Source organism: Purpureocillium takamizusanense, chromosome 10, assembly GCF_022605165.1.
Source record: "Purpureocillium takamizusanense chromosome 10, complete sequence".
In the NCBI taxonomy this organism is placed as follows: domain Eukaryota; kingdom Fungi; phylum Ascomycota; class Sordariomycetes; order Hypocreales; family Ophiocordycipitaceae; genus Purpureocillium; species Purpureocillium takamizusanense.
This window is the reverse complement of record NC_063077.1, coordinates 1217066-1234845: the sequence shown is the minus strand read 5'-3', so window position 1 is coordinate 1234845 and position 17780 is coordinate 1217066. Positions and strand designations below refer to the sequence as shown.

At 64.4% G+C, this 17780-nt stretch overlaps 5 protein-coding genes across 6 annotated transcripts; 1 reads left to right on the top strand and 4 right to left on the bottom strand.

The window, feature by feature from the left end:
• Window positions 1-464: 464 nt before the first annotated feature.
• On the bottom strand, window positions 465-2789 carry JDV02_009885 (uncharacterized protein). The gene is made up of 2 exons (XM_047991579.1): window positions 2126-2789; window positions 465-1999 (listed from the first exon to the last, which is right to left on the bottom strand). The coding sequence occupies exons 1-2, from the start codon at window positions 2414-2416 to the stop codon at window positions 566-568; spliced, it is 1725 nt and encodes a 574-aa protein (XP_047847591.1). The 5' UTR covers window positions 2417-2789; the 3' UTR covers window positions 465-565.
• A 62-nt stretch (window positions 2790-2851) lies between these two features.
• JDV02_009884 (uncharacterized protein) lies at window positions 2852-7336 on the bottom strand. 2 transcript variants are annotated; one of them, XM_047991578.1, is made up of 4 exons: window positions 5456-7336; window positions 4819-5087; window positions 4127-4679; window positions 2917-4073 (listed from the first exon to the last, which is right to left on the bottom strand). In XM_047991578.1, the coding sequence occupies exons 1-4, from the start codon at window positions 5481-5483 to the stop codon at window positions 3241-3243; spliced, it is 1683 nt and encodes a 560-aa protein (XP_047847590.1). In that variant the 5' UTR covers window positions 5484-7336; the 3' UTR covers window positions 2917-3240. The 2 variants fall into 2 exon arrangements, with proteins under 2 accessions (XP_047847589.1, XP_047847590.1); XM_047991577.1 differs by lacking the exon at window positions 5456-7336 and having other exon boundaries at window positions 2852-4073; window positions 4127-4840.
• A 1540-nt stretch (window positions 7337-8876) lies between these two features.
• Window positions 8877-10809, bottom strand: JDV02_009883 (uncharacterized protein). The gene is made up of 4 exons (XM_047991576.1): window positions 10060-10809; window positions 9619-10003; window positions 9455-9550; window positions 8877-9394 (listed from the first exon to the last, which is right to left on the bottom strand). The coding sequence occupies exons 1-4, from the start codon at window positions 10300-10302 to the stop codon at window positions 9327-9329; spliced, it is 792 nt and encodes a 263-aa protein (XP_047847588.1). The 5' UTR covers window positions 10303-10809; the 3' UTR covers window positions 8877-9326.
• A 546-nt stretch (window positions 10810-11355) lies between these two features.
• Window positions 11356-13028, top strand: JDV02_009882 (uncharacterized protein). The gene has a single exon (XM_047991575.1). The coding sequence runs from the start codon at window positions 11547-11549 to the stop codon at window positions 12393-12395; it is 849 nt and encodes a 282-aa protein (XP_047847587.1). The 5' UTR covers window positions 11356-11546; the 3' UTR covers window positions 12396-13028.
• On the bottom strand, window positions 12680-16929 carry GYP2 (GTPase activating protein (GAP)). The gene is made up of 2 exons (XM_047991574.1): window positions 16229-16929; window positions 12680-16156 (listed from the first exon to the last, which is right to left on the bottom strand). The coding sequence occupies exons 1-2, from the start codon at window positions 16652-16654 to the stop codon at window positions 13226-13228; spliced, it is 3357 nt and encodes a 1118-aa protein (XP_047847586.1). The 5' UTR covers window positions 16655-16929; the 3' UTR covers window positions 12680-13225.
• Between the last annotated feature and the right edge of the window lie 851 nt (window positions 16930-17780).

Below are 17780 nucleotides of genomic sequence, written 5' to 3'. Positions count from 1 at the left end.
TGTGTGATGGGGCATGGAGAACTGATGGGCGCAAGTGAGCGAGCGAGCGAGCAAGGGAGATGGGAATGGTGTGTCTTTGTACGTTGGGAGAATGGCGTGGGTTGTGCGGAGGGGAATGCGAAAGGCGAAGGGGAGGAGGGCAGGGGAGGGGGATATGGTGGTTAGGGAATTAGCGAAATGTTGTGATACGTGAACCATTGCGAGGCAAAGTGTGTGAAATCTGTGTGTGTGTGAGAGCGGGCTGTGTGGTGAGAGAAGGGCGCGGGGGGGGGGGGGGGCCTGGGAGGAGAAGGAGAGTCAGGAGAAGGGGGGGGGGGGGGGATGGTAATTTGCACGTAAATCGATTCGAAAGCTACCTTGTCGTTCTACCTTGTCGTTGGGGGCTTGGTGCCGCACGTATATATACACCCATCGTATCCCCCATATGCCATGCCTGCTTTGTTCATCAATCCCTCGTGGTGACCTGACCTGACCTGACAACAGTCGAGGACGCAAGACCCATTGCGAACCGAAAGAGGGGGGAGTAAGCCAACGACGAGGTAAGGCATACGGCCAGCAACTTATGTCACGGCCTTCTGCCGCCGAAGCCGCCCGACGTGCGGATCTCGCCGTACACCCTCTGCGTCCGGGCAAAGGCGTCGACGACGCGCCCGCCCACGACGTCGACGACTCCCCATCGCTGTTCCCTGTTGGGGCGGGGTCCCGCGCGGCCCTGCCACAGGCCCATCTCGTCGAGGAGGACCTCGACGACGGTGACGTACTTGATGGCGCCCGGCTGCTGGTGCTGGTGCTGGCGTTGGGGTGGCAAGGGACGGCAGCCGTTGTCTTCGGCATTACCGTCGCCCGTGCTGTTGCTGCTGCTTCCGCCGTAAAGGGCGTCGGCGTCGGCGCGCGTGCGAGGCATGCGCGTACAGAGGAGGTGCGTGTCGAGTATCTGGCTAAAGATGAGCCCAAAGGACGGCTTGTTGCGGCGGGTGGCAGCGCGGGGGGCGCGGTAGGCGGGCAGCGGGAGGGCCAGCGGGTTGAAGACGGAGCGGAGGGTCGGGTCGAGCGGTTTGTTGGTCGTGATGGCGCTGCCGCCGCCGGCGGGAGCGGAAACGGGAGCAGGACCGGGACCGGGGGCCGCAGCAGGACCGGACCCGGTGGCGCCCGGCTCGCGTGAGCCGTCGTGAGCAGACGACGACGAGGATGTCGAGTTGAGGAGCATGAAGAGCGGCTGCGAGGGCAGGCTGCGCGAGAGGTAGCGCGCCTGCGAGGCGAGCAGCTGCAGGGACGAGTGGGCGGCCGACTTTTCGCGGTGGGCGAAGAGCGAGGTGAGGAGCGCCGAGAAGTGCGTGACGAGGACGATGCTGGGGCCTTCGTTTTCACGACCGTCGCCGGCTCCTCTGTGCTCACCCAGTGCTGTCTCAGTCGCGGTCGTCGCCTCCCCGTCCGGCTCTGCAGTGGCATGAGGCTGCGGTGCTCCCGGTGTCGAGCGCGGTGATGGCGTCAGGCCCTCGTCCTCGCTGTCTTGGATCTCCAAAAGCGGCGCCGCCGCCGCAGTGTCGACCACCTGCTGCTGTCGTTTCCCTTCCACTTCATCTGCCCGTCCATGAACCAAAGACTCAGGCGGCGGCGGCGGCGTCGTCGTCGTCGTCATCTCTCCCTCGGCCGGACGGTCCAGCTCCGCAAGCACCTCCCACAGCCCATCGACGTCAAAGACGCACGACAGCATCACCCTGTCCAGACACGCCCGCACCTCGGCAGCAGCCGCCGCATCTTCCTCGCCTCGCCCGGCACCGCCCTTGTCGGCAGCACCACCTTCTTCGTCTTCCGCCCCGGAGACCCCTCTCGCGACCGCCGCCTCCTCCGCCGAAGCGGCTTCCCGCCTCGCGCGCAGTTCCGCGGCGATGCCGTCTCTCAGAGCACGCAGCAAGACGCCCGCCGGCCGAGGCGTCACCACCAGCACCTTGTCGTGCTCGTGCGCGAGCAGCGCCCTGGCCACCACTTGGAGGCACAGCTATTTTCGCCCTCAAAGACATCAGTAAGTAGGACACTGACCGTGCGAGTAGGAAGACGCAAGAAGGACGGGGGGAGGCATGAGCCACGGTGAGCAAAAGATAGAGCAAGAAACGCACGTACGTACCGTCAGGCCAAACCCATCCTCGTCCTCACAGCTCACGCCCACCACGGTCCCCCTCTCCAGCCCACCCGCCCCCAGGAGTGCCTCGTCATCCACCTCGGCGCACCCCACGCCGCAGGGCCCCAACGCGCGCGCCGCGTTCCTGCGCGCCGCCTCCCGCGCCGCCAGCACCGTCGCGGGCACCGGGTCGAGCGCAAAGTGCGAGCTCGCCTGCGAGGCCTGCGGAGGAACCCCCTCCTCGTCCACGTCAGCGTCAGCGTCGCCGTCACCGCCGTCCATGACTGCTGCTTTCATGTCGCTCGGGATGACGGGCGGGTAGTTGGTTGATGGTGTGCTCGGAATTATTGCTTGCTGGTCTGGCTATCTATCTTTCACTCTGTCCGGGGTTGCCTTTTCCGGGGAGGTGTTGTTGCTGGTTGTTGCCCTTGGCCCCCCACCGTGATCGGAGCGTCGAGGTCACTGCGCGAGAAAGGAGCCCATGATCCGCGAGCCCCATTCCCGTTCGGCTTCTTGGCTTGGGCGGATGGGTTCTACTGCTGCTGCGGGCATGATCGTGCTTGTGGTCTGGGACTCTGTGAGGTGGGGGTGTGTTGTTGGTGGTGGTGATGATGTCTGGGCGACGTTCATGTACGGCGGTTGGAAATCCGGGCCCACCCGTATCGGTTAGGTTGGCCAGCGGGACACAGCTGGCTTCCCTCGACACCACCCACGCATGGTGGACGGCCCCCGGCAATCATCACGACAATAAATCACCCGCATCAGGCCGATACCCAGCTGGAATGACCAAAAGTGTTATTCGTAGCAATCTGCCTAGGGATTCTCTGGCGTATGACCTGCCCTCGTAGCCCTGACCCGTGCGCCAATGTAAAAAGAATACTCCATCACACTGTTTGAAAGTATTGAACAAGAAGCCACATCGCCAGCAACATTTGGCTGGCTCGGTCGTCTCCATGTCGCCCTCGAGCGTCGCGGTGTTCCCACGTCCCGGCTCCGAGGCTGCCCATGTGCTCGCTCATGGCTGCCGCGGCGCGGTTTCTATACGTCCCCCTTGCGCAACGGCGCGGCTTCCGTCACACAGCCCGGCCGGTACGGGCCCTGCGCGCCGTTCTTCCTCTGCCCTACGTGGCTGCCCCCGGCAATGAACCATGGTCAATGTTCTTGGGCCGTCGCCCTCCCTTCAGGCTCTTCATCCTGCCCAAGATCCCCATCGGCTTGGCCGGCGGCGCCTCCTCGCTCATGGTGGCGTCCGTCGTCGCCCGCCGCTCCAGCGGCCCGCCCGACGATCCTCGACGCGGCACCGGGGGCGGAGGACTCGAGGGCGACATGGTGCCGTCCCGGGCCTTGACGCTGAGCGTCTCCTCGCCCTTGCTGAACTCAGCGAAGAAGGGGTTGTTGTCGGACCCGACGCTGGTGCCCGTCGCTATCCCGTCTGGAGACCGTTTTCCATAGGTGCCGTCGGGGTTCGTCAGCCGGCCCGACGGCGTGATGTCGCGGGGCCCCCTGTTGATGTGCCGGATGCGCTGGGCCAGCGACTTCTTGCGCTGAATGCCCACCTCGAAGCTCTCCTGCGCCTGCTCTGCCTGTCTCCGCGCGATCGCTGCCCTCGCCGCCGGCGCGCCCTCAAGGAACGTCGAAGTGCCGAGCCCGACGCTCTCGTCGCCGTGGATGACGGACCCGCGAGCGATGGGGTCGAATATCGCCGTCTCTCCGTTGGAAGGCGTCGGGTAAGTGTAGCCGTTCTTGTTCTTGGCGCCGCCGGCATAGTCGCGGAACGCTTCGTCGGTGGCATTGCCCATGAACACAGCGTGATCGGGGTTCGCGTTAAGAGGCCCCGCACCGCCGAGTGAGTTGTTGAGAGAGTCCTTGGGGAACGCGTGCATGGGGGCCCGCCGGCTGCTCTTCCGATTCCGATGGGGGTTCAGGGCATCAAAGGGGCCGTCGTGGTGGAACACTGTATGTGGTCAGCAGGGGCACCGGTGGCGGGCGATGAGGGAAATGACGTACGGCCCGTTCCGTATATGCTCGTGGCGTCCAGCTGGTCGATGATGTCCAGGCGACGGCTCGGTCGGCCCGACCGGCTCCTGTCCTTGCCCTCGCGCGTCTCCTTGCTGTCCTTGCCATCGCGACCGTCCTTGGCTTCACGGGGCTCCTGGCCATCGCGGCCGGAAGAGCGCCCTTCGCGCTCGCGGCGTTGCTTGTCGCGCAACCTCTTGGCTTCAATCATCTTCATCTCCTCGGCCGTGAGGGAGTTGATGCCCATGACGGACGACTCCGAATTTCGGCGGGGGCGGCGCTGGGGCTTGCGCTGAGGTGAGTCGCCGGGCGGTCGCGCAGCAGCAGCACCAGCGGGTGGTGGCTTTCGAGCTCTCAGGGCTTCCTCTTGAGATCGCGTGGGACGGTGGTTGCCGTTGGCCGGCTGGCTCTCGCCTCGTTCAGTTGCAGACTGGCGGTCCATGGGCTGGCGTGTTGCGGCAGGCGCGGCGGCGGCGGCGGCGGCAGCGGCAGCAGAGGAGGAGGAGGAGGAGGCAGCGGTCTTGTCGTCGAGCGTCAACGAGTCCTATTTACCGAGCGTGTTAGCGTCTCATGCGCTGGCCCGGTTGCGTTCCAGCCGGCATGTGGCGCGGCGACGCCAGGAGCGCAATGACGTCCTTGGCCGCAAACATGGCCGAGCGGCTGCCGGGTGGGGAGGGACGTACGAAAATGTCCTCGGCAGACAAAGACTTGGTTTCGGAACGAGTCGACATGGCCCCGGGGGACTGGAGAGGAAGCTGAGCAGCCTGGTCGATAAAGGGGTTTCGCGACAGCGGCCGGCGAGGGGGGTCGTCGAACGGAGAGGCTGGGGAGGCGAAAGCGGCTTCGATGCTCGAAGGGGAGGCGGCGCGATTGCGAAAGGGGTTGTTTGAGGAGAGGTTAATGGTTAGGCCGGCAGAGGAGGACTGTGCGCCGGACGGGTGTTGCTGCTGCCCTGCTTCACACGACGAGGTTAGCCGGCGGCCGAGTGCATTTACGCATACGCAACCGGGTAGTATCCGTGCAAAGGCAGACGACATGAAACACGACAATCCCGCCCACATGACACAACAGGGACGGCAGCTAGATGAGTGGACCGCGGGCAATGCCTGCAACGGTTGCAGTGCTCGCCGTGCTTGCAGCGCTGGCCGTGGGCGGCCAACCTGCCCGACGGCCTTGGCCAGGTTGCCTGGGATGCTGCGGGCAGGCGGGCGGCAAGGGCTCCCTTGGCGAGGGAGGGAAGACGCATGCGGTGGGTTGCGGTGCAGAAACTCTGATTGCGTGGAATGAGGGTCAAACAATCGAGGGGCACACGCTGCTCACCTGGCTGAAAGGGGTCTGAGAAGGACATGGCTGCGGCGGCGGCTGTGATGAATGACGATTGGGCACGAGACGGCGACGAAGAGGCCGACGAGGCGATGGGTGTTTGGTGTCCAGACACCCAGTCGATCGATGGCGACGCCTGTTGCAGTTGCAGGTGCACCGGGCGACGGGGCTCGAGCGAGAGGTGGTAAATTCCTTGGACGCGGGCGCACGAGGCCTAGCGCGGTGTCATACCAAAGGGGGGAGGGGGGAGAAACAGATGGATAGGCTCCACGGGCAGCGGGAGCACGACGCGAAGCCAGCGCAGCGCAGCGCAGCGCAGTGCAGTTACTGAGATGCACTGCACTGCAACGGGAGGTTTATTAGCGGGGCAGGCTGGCCTCGGCCAGGGCGGGCGGAACTGGCGACGACGCCAACACCACCAGGAAAAGGGGCGCCTCCCTCGGTGGATGATGGACAACTGGTAGTCGTGGGTGTTGATCTGCGGCCGACGGGGGGAGCAGCGCTTGGGTTTGGGATGTGTTTGGATGTGAGAGTAGGGGCGGCGAGGAAACGCGTGGGAGATTTCGCGGAACCTGAAGAGGCGACTGGGCCGGGCGCGTGCGGGCGAGCGGGCAGGCGGACAGGGAAGCGGGTTGGCGATCGGTGTTTGGCTGATGGAGTTTGCTCGGCGGTGGTGGACGGCATTTGTTGTCCCACCACAGCTCCTTTTTTCCGTTTTGAGGGCGGGCCGGCCAAACTTGGCGGCGGCAGCGTCTCCGTCGTCGCGGAGGACAGCCCGGGGGCGAGGCAGGCGAGTCGAACGGTAGGCGGCTGTGTGTCGACGGGGGCTTGTCGAGGTGATGCCGTCAGTGGGGAGTCGTTGGCTGCGCAAGGTCGACGAGAGAGGGTTCAGGCACAAAAGGGGGTGGCGAGGAGCGCGGTTTGACGGGCGAGGCTCAGGGTCTAATACTGGGCCAGCCGGCTGTTAGCAGCTAAAGAGAACGACTGGGTACCACGAAGGAACAAAAGTCTAGCAGCTAGAGGAAGGCGGTAATAGCAGGGCCCTGGCGCAACCCCGGCTGTTGTCGTGTGGCCGTGGACAGTGGGTGGGCGGAGGGGTGCCAGTATGTATTCTTGCTGCTTCTGCCGCTCCTGCTACTACTTTTGCGTCTGCGTCTGCGTCCGCGTCCGAGTCCGCGTCTGCGTCTGCGTCTGTGTCTGCGTCTGCGGCTGCGGCTGCTGCTGCTGCTACTTTGACTGCCAGGGATAGGGGGGATGGAGTGGGGCTTCGGGGTTGGGATGGACGGTGGAGCCAACCGACCTGGAATACTGGACCCGTCCAGGACGAACGAACTGGGGGGCCGTGGCTGCCGGGGTGCTGGCTGGGCGGACGGGCTGCTTGAGTGCCTGGGCTTCGACGGCGCGCGCCACGCAGTCTGGAAAGGGGTTGGCGGCAACGGCAGGGCACGTTGGGGGGGCAGTTGCTAGCCGCGGACGATGGAGGAGCTCGGACGGACGAGGTGGTTGTTGCTCGATCGGATGCCACGAGCTGCTCTGGGCCGGCGGTGTGGTCAGGTGGCCTCGGCCGACGTCGCTCGAGGTCTTTGCTGCGATGGACAGGGGGCTAAGAGTTGCGTACGAAAAGGGGGAGGGGGGGTCTCGTCGATCGATTGGCGGATGGTGGTCGTGGTGCCGCGGAAGCGTGCGGTCAATGCGGGCGAGACAAGGACCGCGGCTGCTCCCTTGGCAGTAATCCGTGTGCGTGTGTGCGTGTGTCTGTACTTTGAATGTGCAAAGAATTGATGCCCCGGTATAAACTTGCGTGCGTGCGTTGTTGAGAGAAACAGCGATGCGGTGCGATGCGGGTGTGTGATGCGGGCAGCGGTGATGCCAGCGGTGGTGTTGGCGACGAGGCCGTGGGAAAGGTGAGACGAGACCAAGGTCGAACGCCGGCACCTCGTTTAGGTAAAAGCAGTACTTGGTACTTGGTAAACCCCATTCACAGGTTGTCTGTCTGTTGGGCAGCGGAGGTCGATGGATGCGACTGGAAGCTGCCTCCATGTGGCGGCGGCGGTGAGTGCCAGCGGGCTGCCCCAGTGACTCGTGCCGTACCTACTACCTAGGCAGGTGGCAGCTGCCGCCGCACAGCACCCCGCCTGCAGCCTGCCCGGCGGGCGGGCTCCGAGGCCGCCCGGGCGTCGGTGCCGCCGCTGAGGTGCGCAGCCCACCTACGCCCACCGATGCAGCTGGAGACCTTCGGGCGGGCGATTCTGGCCTCAGCCGGACAGGCAGGCGAGGGTATCCGCCTCGAAAGGCGACGCCGCTAGGAAAAGAACAGACGGCGGGCATTAAAATGGCAGGATTGATTGGACCCGTTTACGAATGTCAAATTTAATGTAGAATGCCATATTTGACGTGCCACCGACCGACCGACCGACCGACCGGGTGTGCGACTCTGTGGATTCCCCGGGTTGGGCGCCATGCACCGCCATGCCATGCATGGCCTGCCACCAGACACACCAATAATGCGGGCACGCATCCATGCCCACAAACCCACCATGTAATTCCCCCGTCCAGGCACCAAACGAGGAGGCGGAGAGGCAGGCAATGCGCGAGGTGCACTTCTTTTGCTTGTCTGCGCCCGCAGAGAGGCATGCCATGCCGGTGGAGCTCCAACGCAAACAAGATGCCAACGCTCCTCGCCCAGGCCATAATGAATGTGCTCGTTCAGGCGGGTGCCCCTGCCTTGCCGGCGGATGACGTCGCCACAGCAGGCGGGACCGGGAGGGTGCCGTTCCTGCCCCCTTGGAACAATTGCCTGAAAGAAAAAGAGAGAAGAAAACCTTGACATCTCACATCACAGGGCCAACAGCTCCATCGCATTTCCATGCCTTACTTCGTACCACTCCCGATATCCAGCTCACTCATCAACCAACGAGCCGGGCCCTCTATTGTGGGTGCAATGACAGAGGCAAAAAGGCAAGGGCAGCGCAGCTCTCGCGCGGGCCCCCCGTCCATGACTCCATCCCGTTGCTTCCCTTGGCCCGCCCGCCAACCCACCGGATCTCCAGTGACGCTCGCCTTGCAGCGGGCGCCGCCACGGACCCCGAGAGACGAACCCCTGGATTGTGGCCCCGCAGCCCCTGAGCCAAGAAAGCCAAAAACCCGGGGGTGCCACTTTGACTCTCGATCCAACCCGTTTGCCGTTCGTGTCCGGGCCCAGGCCGGGCCTCGGCGACATGCTCCACCGCGACCCTCTGTGGACGACGCTGCCAGGCAAGCTAATACGTATACTAATATAATCAAATGGCCCTCTTTCGCCCGGCAATCTCTTGTGAACCTTGTCGGCGACGGGGACCCGGACGAAGCGTCTCGAGAGGAATGCCAGCCGCGGGCGCGCCGCGTCAGGCCCCGGTATCACGCGTCCTGAACCTTATGCGGAGCTAGGTTTGTATACAAACGGGCGAAGCTACAATCTACAGGATCGGCGCTTGCCTTTCGGCGACGAGAGCACGAGCTTCCCTATCATGATCTCAAGGCTTTCCGTGATGTCGGCGAAATGGACTAATCCCCAAGGCGGATAGCTCTCTTCACGGCTCATTACACACAATCCACAGTCGAGCTATGTCAGCCAGGGTCCTGCTCCAGATACGGGGCCCAAACCCCTTGCCCCGGCCATCTATTGATTACGTCGAGTGCCAGTTCACTGGCCTTGATGAGCCAGGAGCGGGAACGTTGCTATAGTGGACCGGCAGGGCGCCAATGAGCCGAGGTGGCCGACGGTGCCCGTCCCTTAACTTCCCCATGCGCCGCTTACTGAGTCAACGGCGAGGCTGGCATCTGCTTGATACGAGCCTCGTCGCTACTCGATACAATGGGCGCGGTGTAATCACCACGGGAGATGTAGCGGCGTCGACAAATCCTTGCCGAGAACCACTTCGGCCGTTCCAATATCGCCTGTCATTTCAGTTGGTCAGCGCTCGCGCCGCCTGGGCAATGGGTGAGGGTTCAACTCACGCGGGCCTCGGGGTGCCCAGTACTCGCCCGACTTGGACATGTCGAGTCCGTCGGTCCACTCGACCAGGCTCTTGGCGGCCTCGTCCGGCGTGACGGCTGTTGCAGAGGCGTCGGTCAGCACGAGAGCGCAAGGGACGGACACGGACAAGCAAAGACAGTCATACCTCCGCCTTGATCCCAAAACTTGTCGAAACCGACGCCGGCCGTCATCTCGGTACGCATAAAGCCTGGGTGCACGATGCTCACGACGACGCCCTTGTCCTTGAGGTCGAGGCTGAGCAGCTTGCCGACCATGTTGAGAGCGGCCTTGCTCGCGTGATGGGCGTAGTTGCCGCCGCCCTCCTTATCGTGGCGTAGGGCGATGCTGCCGGCCTCGGAGGAAACGAGGACGACGCGGGAACCGCTGGCGAGCAGGCCGGCGCGGACGAGGCGGTGGACGAGGAAGACGGGGGCAATGGAACTGGTGGTGTACATGCGCTGCTCCTCGTCCCAGCTGGGGCCCTTTTCGGCTGTGAGGTCCTCGGTGGTGAAGTGGCCGGCCGTGATGATCTGAGAGGCTCGAGGCGTCAGTGTGCCGCAATGGTCATGGGGTCCAAGCGACGTACCACGGTGGAGAGCGGCGGCGAGGCGTGCGGGTCCTTGAGGAGCTTGACGAGCGTGTCGCCAGCGTCGCGGCTCATGAGGTCGATGCCCGGAAGCCACTTGACGGGGACGGGGAAGCCGCTGGGGATGATGTTGGACCGCGTGGTGGCGAAGACGGTGGCGCCGGCACGGGCGACGTACTGGCGGACGAGGCTGGCGCCGAGGCCGCGGGTGGCGCCGACGATGAGGACCGTTGACGTGGACATTGCGGCAGGGATCGTAGGCAGATGGCGATGCAAGTGGAGATGGGGAAGACGCGAGGTGAAGGGTGAAGGGCGACCGACGACGGACAGTGGCAGGAGGAGGCTGTGATGTAATGGATTGATTGCCGCATGGCATATCAACCTGCCTCACTGGCGTCATTGGCGTTCGTTCGCTCGCAGTGAGCGGGGGGCGGGGTCAGGGTCGCGGTCGGGGCGGTCGAGGCCACAATCACGTCACCGCAGTGCAGCACCGCCGCGCTGCGCGTGCGAAGCCAAATCTTCGATGCGCATTGCTTGGATCCCATACAGATTGCGTCGCGGACGAGCCGCGGAAGCTGAGGATGATGGGCGATGGATGGGCGCTGACAGCCATGGAACAAGCTTGACATGCCGTGTCTGTCGTCTTGGGCATCGCGCATCTCCTTCCCCACTCTCTTTCTGCCCGGGAGAGACTCACCCAGCACCCATACGGGAGGTCAGCGAGCGGACGAGCAAATGGATCTGGCGGCCGGAGAGAGAAGAGAGTCTTGGCCCCTTGCTGGAGCGACGCTCTACAACATTGGACGTCTTCACTCGTGTGCGGACGTACCTCTCTTCACGATGCCCCCCTTCCATGTCCCGCACTCCGCACGCACAACACAAACAGAGTAACGTTAGTAGGTACATTCCGATGCCCCTGCAAGGGCCGCCACTTCGGCATTTGCATCTGCATCTGCCTGCACCTGCATCGGCTGCATCTGCGTCTTCCCTCCCCGCGCCCGCCCAATCACACGCCTCCCGACGCCAGCCAGCTGCTGCTCCGGCGAGCCCATTGCGGCGTCGGCGGCGGCGCCACAGGGGAAAGAGAGCCCCGTGTGACTCTTTCCCCGGCCAGCCGGGCGGCATCCGCATCGCATCGCATCCACACTTGACCTCACACGGACTTCACTTCACTCAAGCCCAACTCGCCTTGCGCTCACGCTCAGGGCGTCGGCGCACCGACCTGCTCTCCGCTTTAGCTGATATATCGTGGCTCCTGGGCGGGGATGCGTCTTTGAGCGTCTTTTCTCCATCATCATCATCATCATCATCATCATCATCCTCTTCAGTTAGTCTCTTAGTCAGTTAGTATCGTCGTCGTCGTCGTCGCCACATTTCGCCGCGCCGTTCACTCGTCAGCATCATCGAGGCGATTCACAGCCTCGACCTGCTCACTCACCCTCGCCTACTGCCATCACCACCACTACCACTCTCATTCATCGCCGATCATGTCTCCCACGAAGCCGCACCACCAGCACCAACAACAGGCGCACCACCACCAACCCCCCGTCTCCGCCGTCCACGCCTCCGCCGCCCTCTTCCCCGACTCGGACTTCACCGCCTCCTTCCACGCCTCGCAGAACCTCATGATCTCGTGCGGCTGCGTGCCCGTCGACCCGGCCCGCCGCCTCATCGCCCTCCTGCACGACCCCCACACCGGCATCACCCAGCTACCCAAGGGTCGCAAGAACATCGGCGAGGACGTGGCCCGCGCCGCCCTCCGCGAGACCTGCGAGGAGACGGGCCTCCTGGGCTTCCGCCTGCTGCCCCTGCGCGTCGCCACCCGCGCCACGCCCACGGCGGAGATGCTCGACGCGCACTTTGGCACTGCGACGCCTAGCGCTGCGGCGGCGGCGGCTGCGGAAGCCGCTGCTGGTGGTGCTGGTGCTGTAGGGGGACCGACGGTATCAGCAGCGGCCACTGCCTCCAACGGCAGCGGCAGCGGCAATGGCCAAGGACATGAGGTTGATACAGCAGACACCGCCGCCGACGACGACGACGCCCAGTGGCACAACCTCGAAGACGTCACCTCCTGGCAGCCCAACACGGAGCCAATCGCAGTCACCACCAGGCGCTGCCGCGGCACCCTCGCCCTCAAGCTCGTCCTCTGGTACGTCGCCGAGGGCGACTCGACGGCCGAGTCGCACGCCGCCGACACGCGCGAGGCATGGGAGGCGCACTACATCCTCGAGTGGGTCGACGCTCGCGACGCGCCCGGCCGCATGACTTTCCCGACCGACGCCAGCGTCGTCGAGAAGGCCCTCGACGACATGCGCCGCTCCGGCTACGACATTTGAGCCTGGTGGCGCCTCTGGCCAGGATGGACGACCATCCGCCAGCCAGGTGAGCACCTGACTACTACGACGACGACGACGACATGATCCAAACAACACCCCGGCCCCCTTTGTCACAGCTGCCGCTGTCTCCCCCCCCCCCTCTTTGGCTCAACGACCCCGACAGACGCCCTGGAGCCCAATCCGTCCGCTATGGTGGTAGCCCAGAAGTAGGGTATAAAATGGGGGACATCGTGCCTGTGACTGGGGGCGGGGGGCGTGAATGATGGTCTTTGGCTGCCGGTCTCCCCGTGTGTTCTGTGCTTCCATGTTTTCGCGCTTCAGTGTCTTCATACAACGAGAAAGTGAGAGTGAGTATCAAAACTGTGGTTGACGATGTGCATCCAAGGCGCGCGCAGGAGAGCACATGGACGTTGCAAGCGTATAATACCCCCACCCAGACCGCTACACAGAGAGACCCCGTATTGTTTTCAAATCGCCCCCCGCCCAAAGACTGGAATAATGTACACGAGCCTGGGCGCTTGCCCGTGACCAACGCCGCTCCCGGGTCGCAACGTCCTCGACATGATGCGCGCGTTGTTGTTCTTTGCTCTTGTTGGCCGTATGAGATGCTCTTACTGTAGTCACCACGCCCCATCTTGCGCCAATCGATACACGTCCCAGATACCCAATACAGACGACCTGCCTGCCTGCCCCCTTCCCTCGCACATGAGATGATCCTAAAACTGCCCTCGCGCCGTCGTACATGCCGTCTATTCCGCCGGGTCGTACCAGCCGGCCTCCATCCGCACTGCGGCGCGGCTCCTCACTCGTACAGTCCCCCCGCCACCTCATCACCCTTCAAACTCTACCACGCCCGTGCCCTGCGTCGTTGCCGGCCCCGCGGGACGCTTCCCCTCGCCCGGGTCCATGTCCATCAGGTTCGGCTCCTGATCCTTGGACGGCGCGCCCGCCTCTGCGTCGAGCCCGTCCAGTAGGTCGCGGTCCGTGCTCTTGACGGAGCGCCGCTCAATGTCCTGGCTCGTGCCGCCCGGTCCGGCCCGGGCCCCGACGGCCACGCCAATGTCGTCGTCATCCTCGTCGTCATCCTCGGGGCGCTGTCCGGGCAAGGCGTTCTTCTCCAGCTCCCTTTGCGCCTCCTCCATCCGCCTGCGCACCTCGGTCGCCACGCGCATGCCGTCCGTGACGATGTTGTCGAGCACGCCGCGCAGGCCTCGTCCGGCGCCCGGCGGGCCTGCTTGGACGGGAGGCGGCCGCACCCCAAAGCCAAGGCTGGCAAATGTGGTGAGTGATGACGCCGACGACGCCGCCGCCGCACTCGGGACGCCCTCGATGATGTGGAAAGACGATGGGAACGACGACTCAAAGAACTGCTCCAACAGCTCGTCGGCTAGTACCACCATCCTAAACGTCGGGAGCGTAATGTGCAGCGGGTGCGCCGGGTCCAGCGCTGCGTTGGCGGCCTCAGACTTGGCTCTGGACGCCGTGCGCTGGGCGGCGTCGCCGCTCGAGGCCGGGGACACGTCCCCAGGCTTCTTGGTCTTGGACGGAGATGCAGCTGGCGTTTCCAGGCCCAGCAAGTCTTCGTCGTCGTCGTCGTCCCCGATGGCAAAAGCGGCGCTGTTGTCGGTGGCCCCGCCGGCTACAGGAGCCTCGCCATCGCTTTGATGCTGAGGGTGGTCGGGGTCCGCGTACTCAAAGCACCGACGGATAAAGGCGCTTACGCTGCCCAGAAAGCGCTCGTTCGTCGGAATGCCCGAGGGAAGGCTGTTCTGCGAGTCGTGCGCGCTGGCTGCGTCGCCGTTGAGTGCCGTGCTCGAGGCGTTGGGGCTCAGGGTGCCCTCTAGCCCGCGTCGCGACAAGAACAGCAGCGCCTCTGATATCCGCAAGATGCCCTCGCGGTCCACCTTGCCGTCGTTGTCGTCGTCGTAGAGCTCGAAAAAGTACGTGATGGTGCCCATGATGTCCCGCTTGCCCTTGATCCCGGCCAGCCCCGTCACGACGTTTTGCAGCGTCAGGGCCGAGTTGCCATCGACGTCCCACTTTCTGTACAGCCGCTGCAAAAAGTCGTGCTCGGCAGGCGCCGGGCCGGTCCCCCACGGCGACATGATGTCGGCCGGCCTCCTGGCGCTCTTGGATAGCCTGTCCATCTCACCCGTCTCGCGCCTCGAGTGATTCGGGGAGTCGGAAATGGCCCACTTGCACATGCCGGCGAGGAACTCCCGGAAGGCATCGTAATCCATGAGGCTGGTGCTAGGGCCGAGGGCCACCCGCCCCTTCTCGACAGCCTCGCCCTGGGGGAGCCCGGAGGCGAAGATCTCGGAGGCTCTCATCCTACTCGACTTGGCCCTCCGCTGGGCCTCCTCCTGAATCATCATGTCCCGCTGCTGCCGTTCGTAAAGCACGCTGTAGAACCGGTCGTACAGCGCGCCGAGCTCGTCGGTGCTGATGAGCTTGCTGTCGGGTCCCAGGTTTCGAATCGCGGTCCGCTTCGCAAAGTTTTCAATGTTGCTCAGCACGGCATCCTTCTTCTTGAGCCGCAGATCCGTAATGGTGCTGTGCGTGATGCCCGAAAACTCCTTGAACGCCACAACCATGAGCTCCTGAAACCGCGTGACGGCGCGCAGCTTGGGGTTCTCGGACTTGGGGTGCGCGGACTCGTCTAGCCGTGAAAAGTACGACTTGAGGACCGAGATGAACGCCCCGTCGTCGGCAGCGTCGAGCAGCTCCTCTCCGTTGATGCGCAGGATAGCCAGGCCGACCTGAAACAGGACCTTGGGTCCCTCGACGAAGAAGACGTCGAGGACCCGGAAAGCAAATATGAGGGGCATGGAGTTGACGTAGAGGGAGAGGAACCAAGGCAAGGAGACGACGGATAGCTGAACGTCGCTCTTGACCAGGTGCTCCCAGAGAATGGGCATCGTCCTCTCGACCAGAGACTCAAAGACCTTTTGGTCGAGGAGGGTGCCGTACATGGTCGTCGAGTAGTACCCGGGCACCAGGCGGTCGCACAGGGCGGAGAGGAGGAAAAAGGCCTGCGACTCGGACATGTAGATGAGGAGCGCCGCCACCACGATATTCATGGCCTGGCAGTAGCCGACGTCGGGGTTGACCCAGCTGTACGCCGTCAGGACGCGGCGCAGCCTCCCGATGCCGTCCTCGCTCTGGAAGCCGGGGTACTCGGGCAGGCTTCGGTTCAGGTCCTTTTCGATCTCGTCGATGGCGAGCGACTCCTGGCCCTCAAACTTGGCCAGCGTGTCGGCGTACTGGGTCGGGTTCTCGAGGCGCAGGTAGATGGAGCCCGAGGTGAGCTCCCATATCTCGCCCCGCAGTCGGTTGGGGAGACCGACGCGGATGAGCTTGTGGAAGGTGGGCTGGCGGATGAGCGTGGTGTTGCGGCCGTTGTCTCGCAGGTACTCGGCCCAGAGGCGCATCTTGGCGCGGTCTCGCAGCTTCTTGGGGTCGCCAGGATAGCGAAAGACCATGCCCAGGCCGGCGTCGGGGGGGCTCACGTTCTTCCTCTCCTCGGTGCGCAGGAGGTGTTCCGAGTAGCACTCGGCCACGACTTTGCGCAGCTTGGCCACGTTGCCGACGCCGGCCCTCAGCCCGCGCTTGAGGCCATCGCAGAAGCGCTCGCACGCGTGCCGGGTGCCGGCGAGATGAATGGTGATTCGCTGTTCCCGGGCGGCATCCTTGGCAGCAGAGTCCTTGTCCTTGGGGCTGTCGGCGAGCAGGCCGTTCCACGTGGTTATCGCGAGCGCGAACTAGACGACGACAGACGCGTCAGTAGGGGCGACCGCAATGTGTCTACAAAAGCACGAAAGGGCGGGGCGTACCTGAAAGTTTTGGCTGTTGAGCCTCTCGACCCTCCGGATGGCGCAGAGCGGAAATGTGAAGCCATTGCCGCTGGGCCCGGCACCGTGAGTCTGGCCGGTAAAGGCAGCCGAGGTGGAGGTGCTGGCGGACTGGGCGAAGCTGGTAGGCGTGGTCGAGAAGCACATGTAGGCCTCGGAGAGGTGCAGCTTGCCGGGATAGTGCCATCCGCGCTCGGCGTCGCGTTCGCCGCGGGTGGCATTGGAGGGAGGGATGGTGAGCTCGGCGTTGATCTCGTAGAGGGGCGTTTGGGAGGGCGGCAGGCGGAACTGGCTCTGGAAGAGCGAGGCCTTGGACGGGTTGCGGTCGGAGCCCGAGAGGTTGAGGCCCTGCGTGGGGTCGATGAGCTGCTGGGCCTTTTGCACGATGTTGGTCAGGTTGGAGAACATGGTGACTCGGGGTGCCGGGGGTTCAGCGGCGGCGCATGGCGGTGCCGACACGCGGCGGCGAGAGAGGGGAAGGTGTACGGCCGCAGCTAGATAGCGGGGGAGCGGAGGGATGGCGCGAGACGATCGGGTGCGGTCGTGTGTCGAGGGTCGCGGCCTCGCGGTCGGTAATTGGCGGTGATGTCGGGCAAGGGCGAGGTGGATGGGAGGAGAGGTCTGACGATGGAGGTGGTTGTGGACAGACGGCGGACCTGGATGGAATGGGTTAGACGGTCGGGGTCGGTCGTCTGTCACCTCAGTGCTGTCTTCTGGGTCTGGTACTAAGGTGGTTGGGTGGTTGGCGGCGGACGGGTGCTGACGAGTCGGGCGGGCGGACGTGCCTGCCCGGGTGCTCGAGCTCCTGTGCTGGAGCGCACTGGACTGGACTCGCGTCGACTCCGCCCAGGCACCTCAGAAGCCTCCCATCAAAGTCATCGTGCACCTCACCTGGGCACCTAACCAGCTCAGCTCACAGCCCTCTAGCTGGCGCAAGGGAGGGGGGGGGGGTGGAGGGGCTGCCCTGGGCTGGGGGCCAGTGAGGTGACGGGGCGGGGGGCGCCTCGCCGAGAGCCCTGGAGGGGCTGGAGCCGGGGCGTGGACGCTGCGCCGGCAGCACGGGCGGGCAGCGGAGGCGGGGCACGCTCGGCGTCTGCAGCGGCGGCCACTCCGGCAATGGAGTCTGTCTGCCCTGGGCTGGTGGAGCTGGAACTTCATGCAGCAGCGGTTCAGTGATAGGTTGCCCCCGGGGAGTCGGTCGGTCACTGAGGTAGGCTGCTGCAGCAGTAGCGGGCCCCCAGGCTCATCAGTATCCATCCAAGCCATCCATCCATCCATCCACCCATCCCTCCACCAATCCATCAATGGACCCTGCAAGACGGGGCATGGCTGACGTCCTGACCTCCACCCTGACCGACGGTGCAACCTGTCGCATTGAGTTTGCTCTGGCAGCGCGTCCTTTCCCTCCCTAGGTGTCTTGCCCAGATGGTGTTCGCGCGGGATTGCTGCAGCGCTGTGTTAGAAGGGACAGCAGCAACCTACGAAGTACAGCAAGTACCTTACGCCACGGAGGCGGCGCCGCGCGCGCATGGCT

Coding starts and splice junctions, on each gene's coding strand:
- JDV02_009885 (XM_047991579.1), bottom strand. CDS start 2,416: ATGAAAGCAGCAGTCATGGACGGCGGTGACGGCGACGCTGACGCTGAC. Junction 2,000..2,125: donor AGGATGGGTTTGGCCTGACG/GTACGTACGTGC, acceptor GGGCGAAAATAG/CTGTGCCTCCAAGTGGTGGC.
- JDV02_009884 (XM_047991578.1), bottom strand. CDS start 5,483: ATGTCCTTCTCAGACCCCTTTCAGCCAG. Junction 5,088..5,455: donor CTCAGACCCCTTTCAGCCAG/GTGAGCAGCGTG, acceptor CGTGTGAAGCAG/GGCAGCAGCAACACCCGTCC. Junction 4,074..4,126: donor GAGCATATACGGAACGGGCC/GTACGTCATTTC, acceptor GACCACATACAG/TGTTCCACCACGACGGCCCC.
- JDV02_009883 (XM_047991576.1), bottom strand. CDS start 10,302: ATGTCCACGTCAACGGTCCTCATCGTCGGCGCCACCCGCGGCCTCGGC. Junction 9,551..9,618: donor GTTTTGGGATCAAGGCGGAG/GTATGACTGTCT, acceptor CCTCTGCAACAG/CCGTCACGCCGGACGAGGCC. Junction 9,395..9,454: donor CTGGGCACCCCGAGGCCCGC/GTGAGTTGAACC, acceptor CTGAAATGACAG/GCGATATTGGAACGGCCGAA.
- JDV02_009882 (XM_047991575.1), top strand. CDS start 11,547: ATGTCTCCCACGAAGCCGCACCACCAGCACCAACAACAGGCGCACCAC.
- GYP2 (XM_047991574.1), bottom strand. CDS start 16,654: ATGTTCTCCAACCTGACCAACATCGTGCAAAAGGCCCAGCAGCTCATC. Junction 16,157..16,228: donor TCAACAGCCAAAACTTTCAG/GTACGCCCCGCC, acceptor GTCGTCGTCTAG/TTCGCGCTCGCGATAACCAC.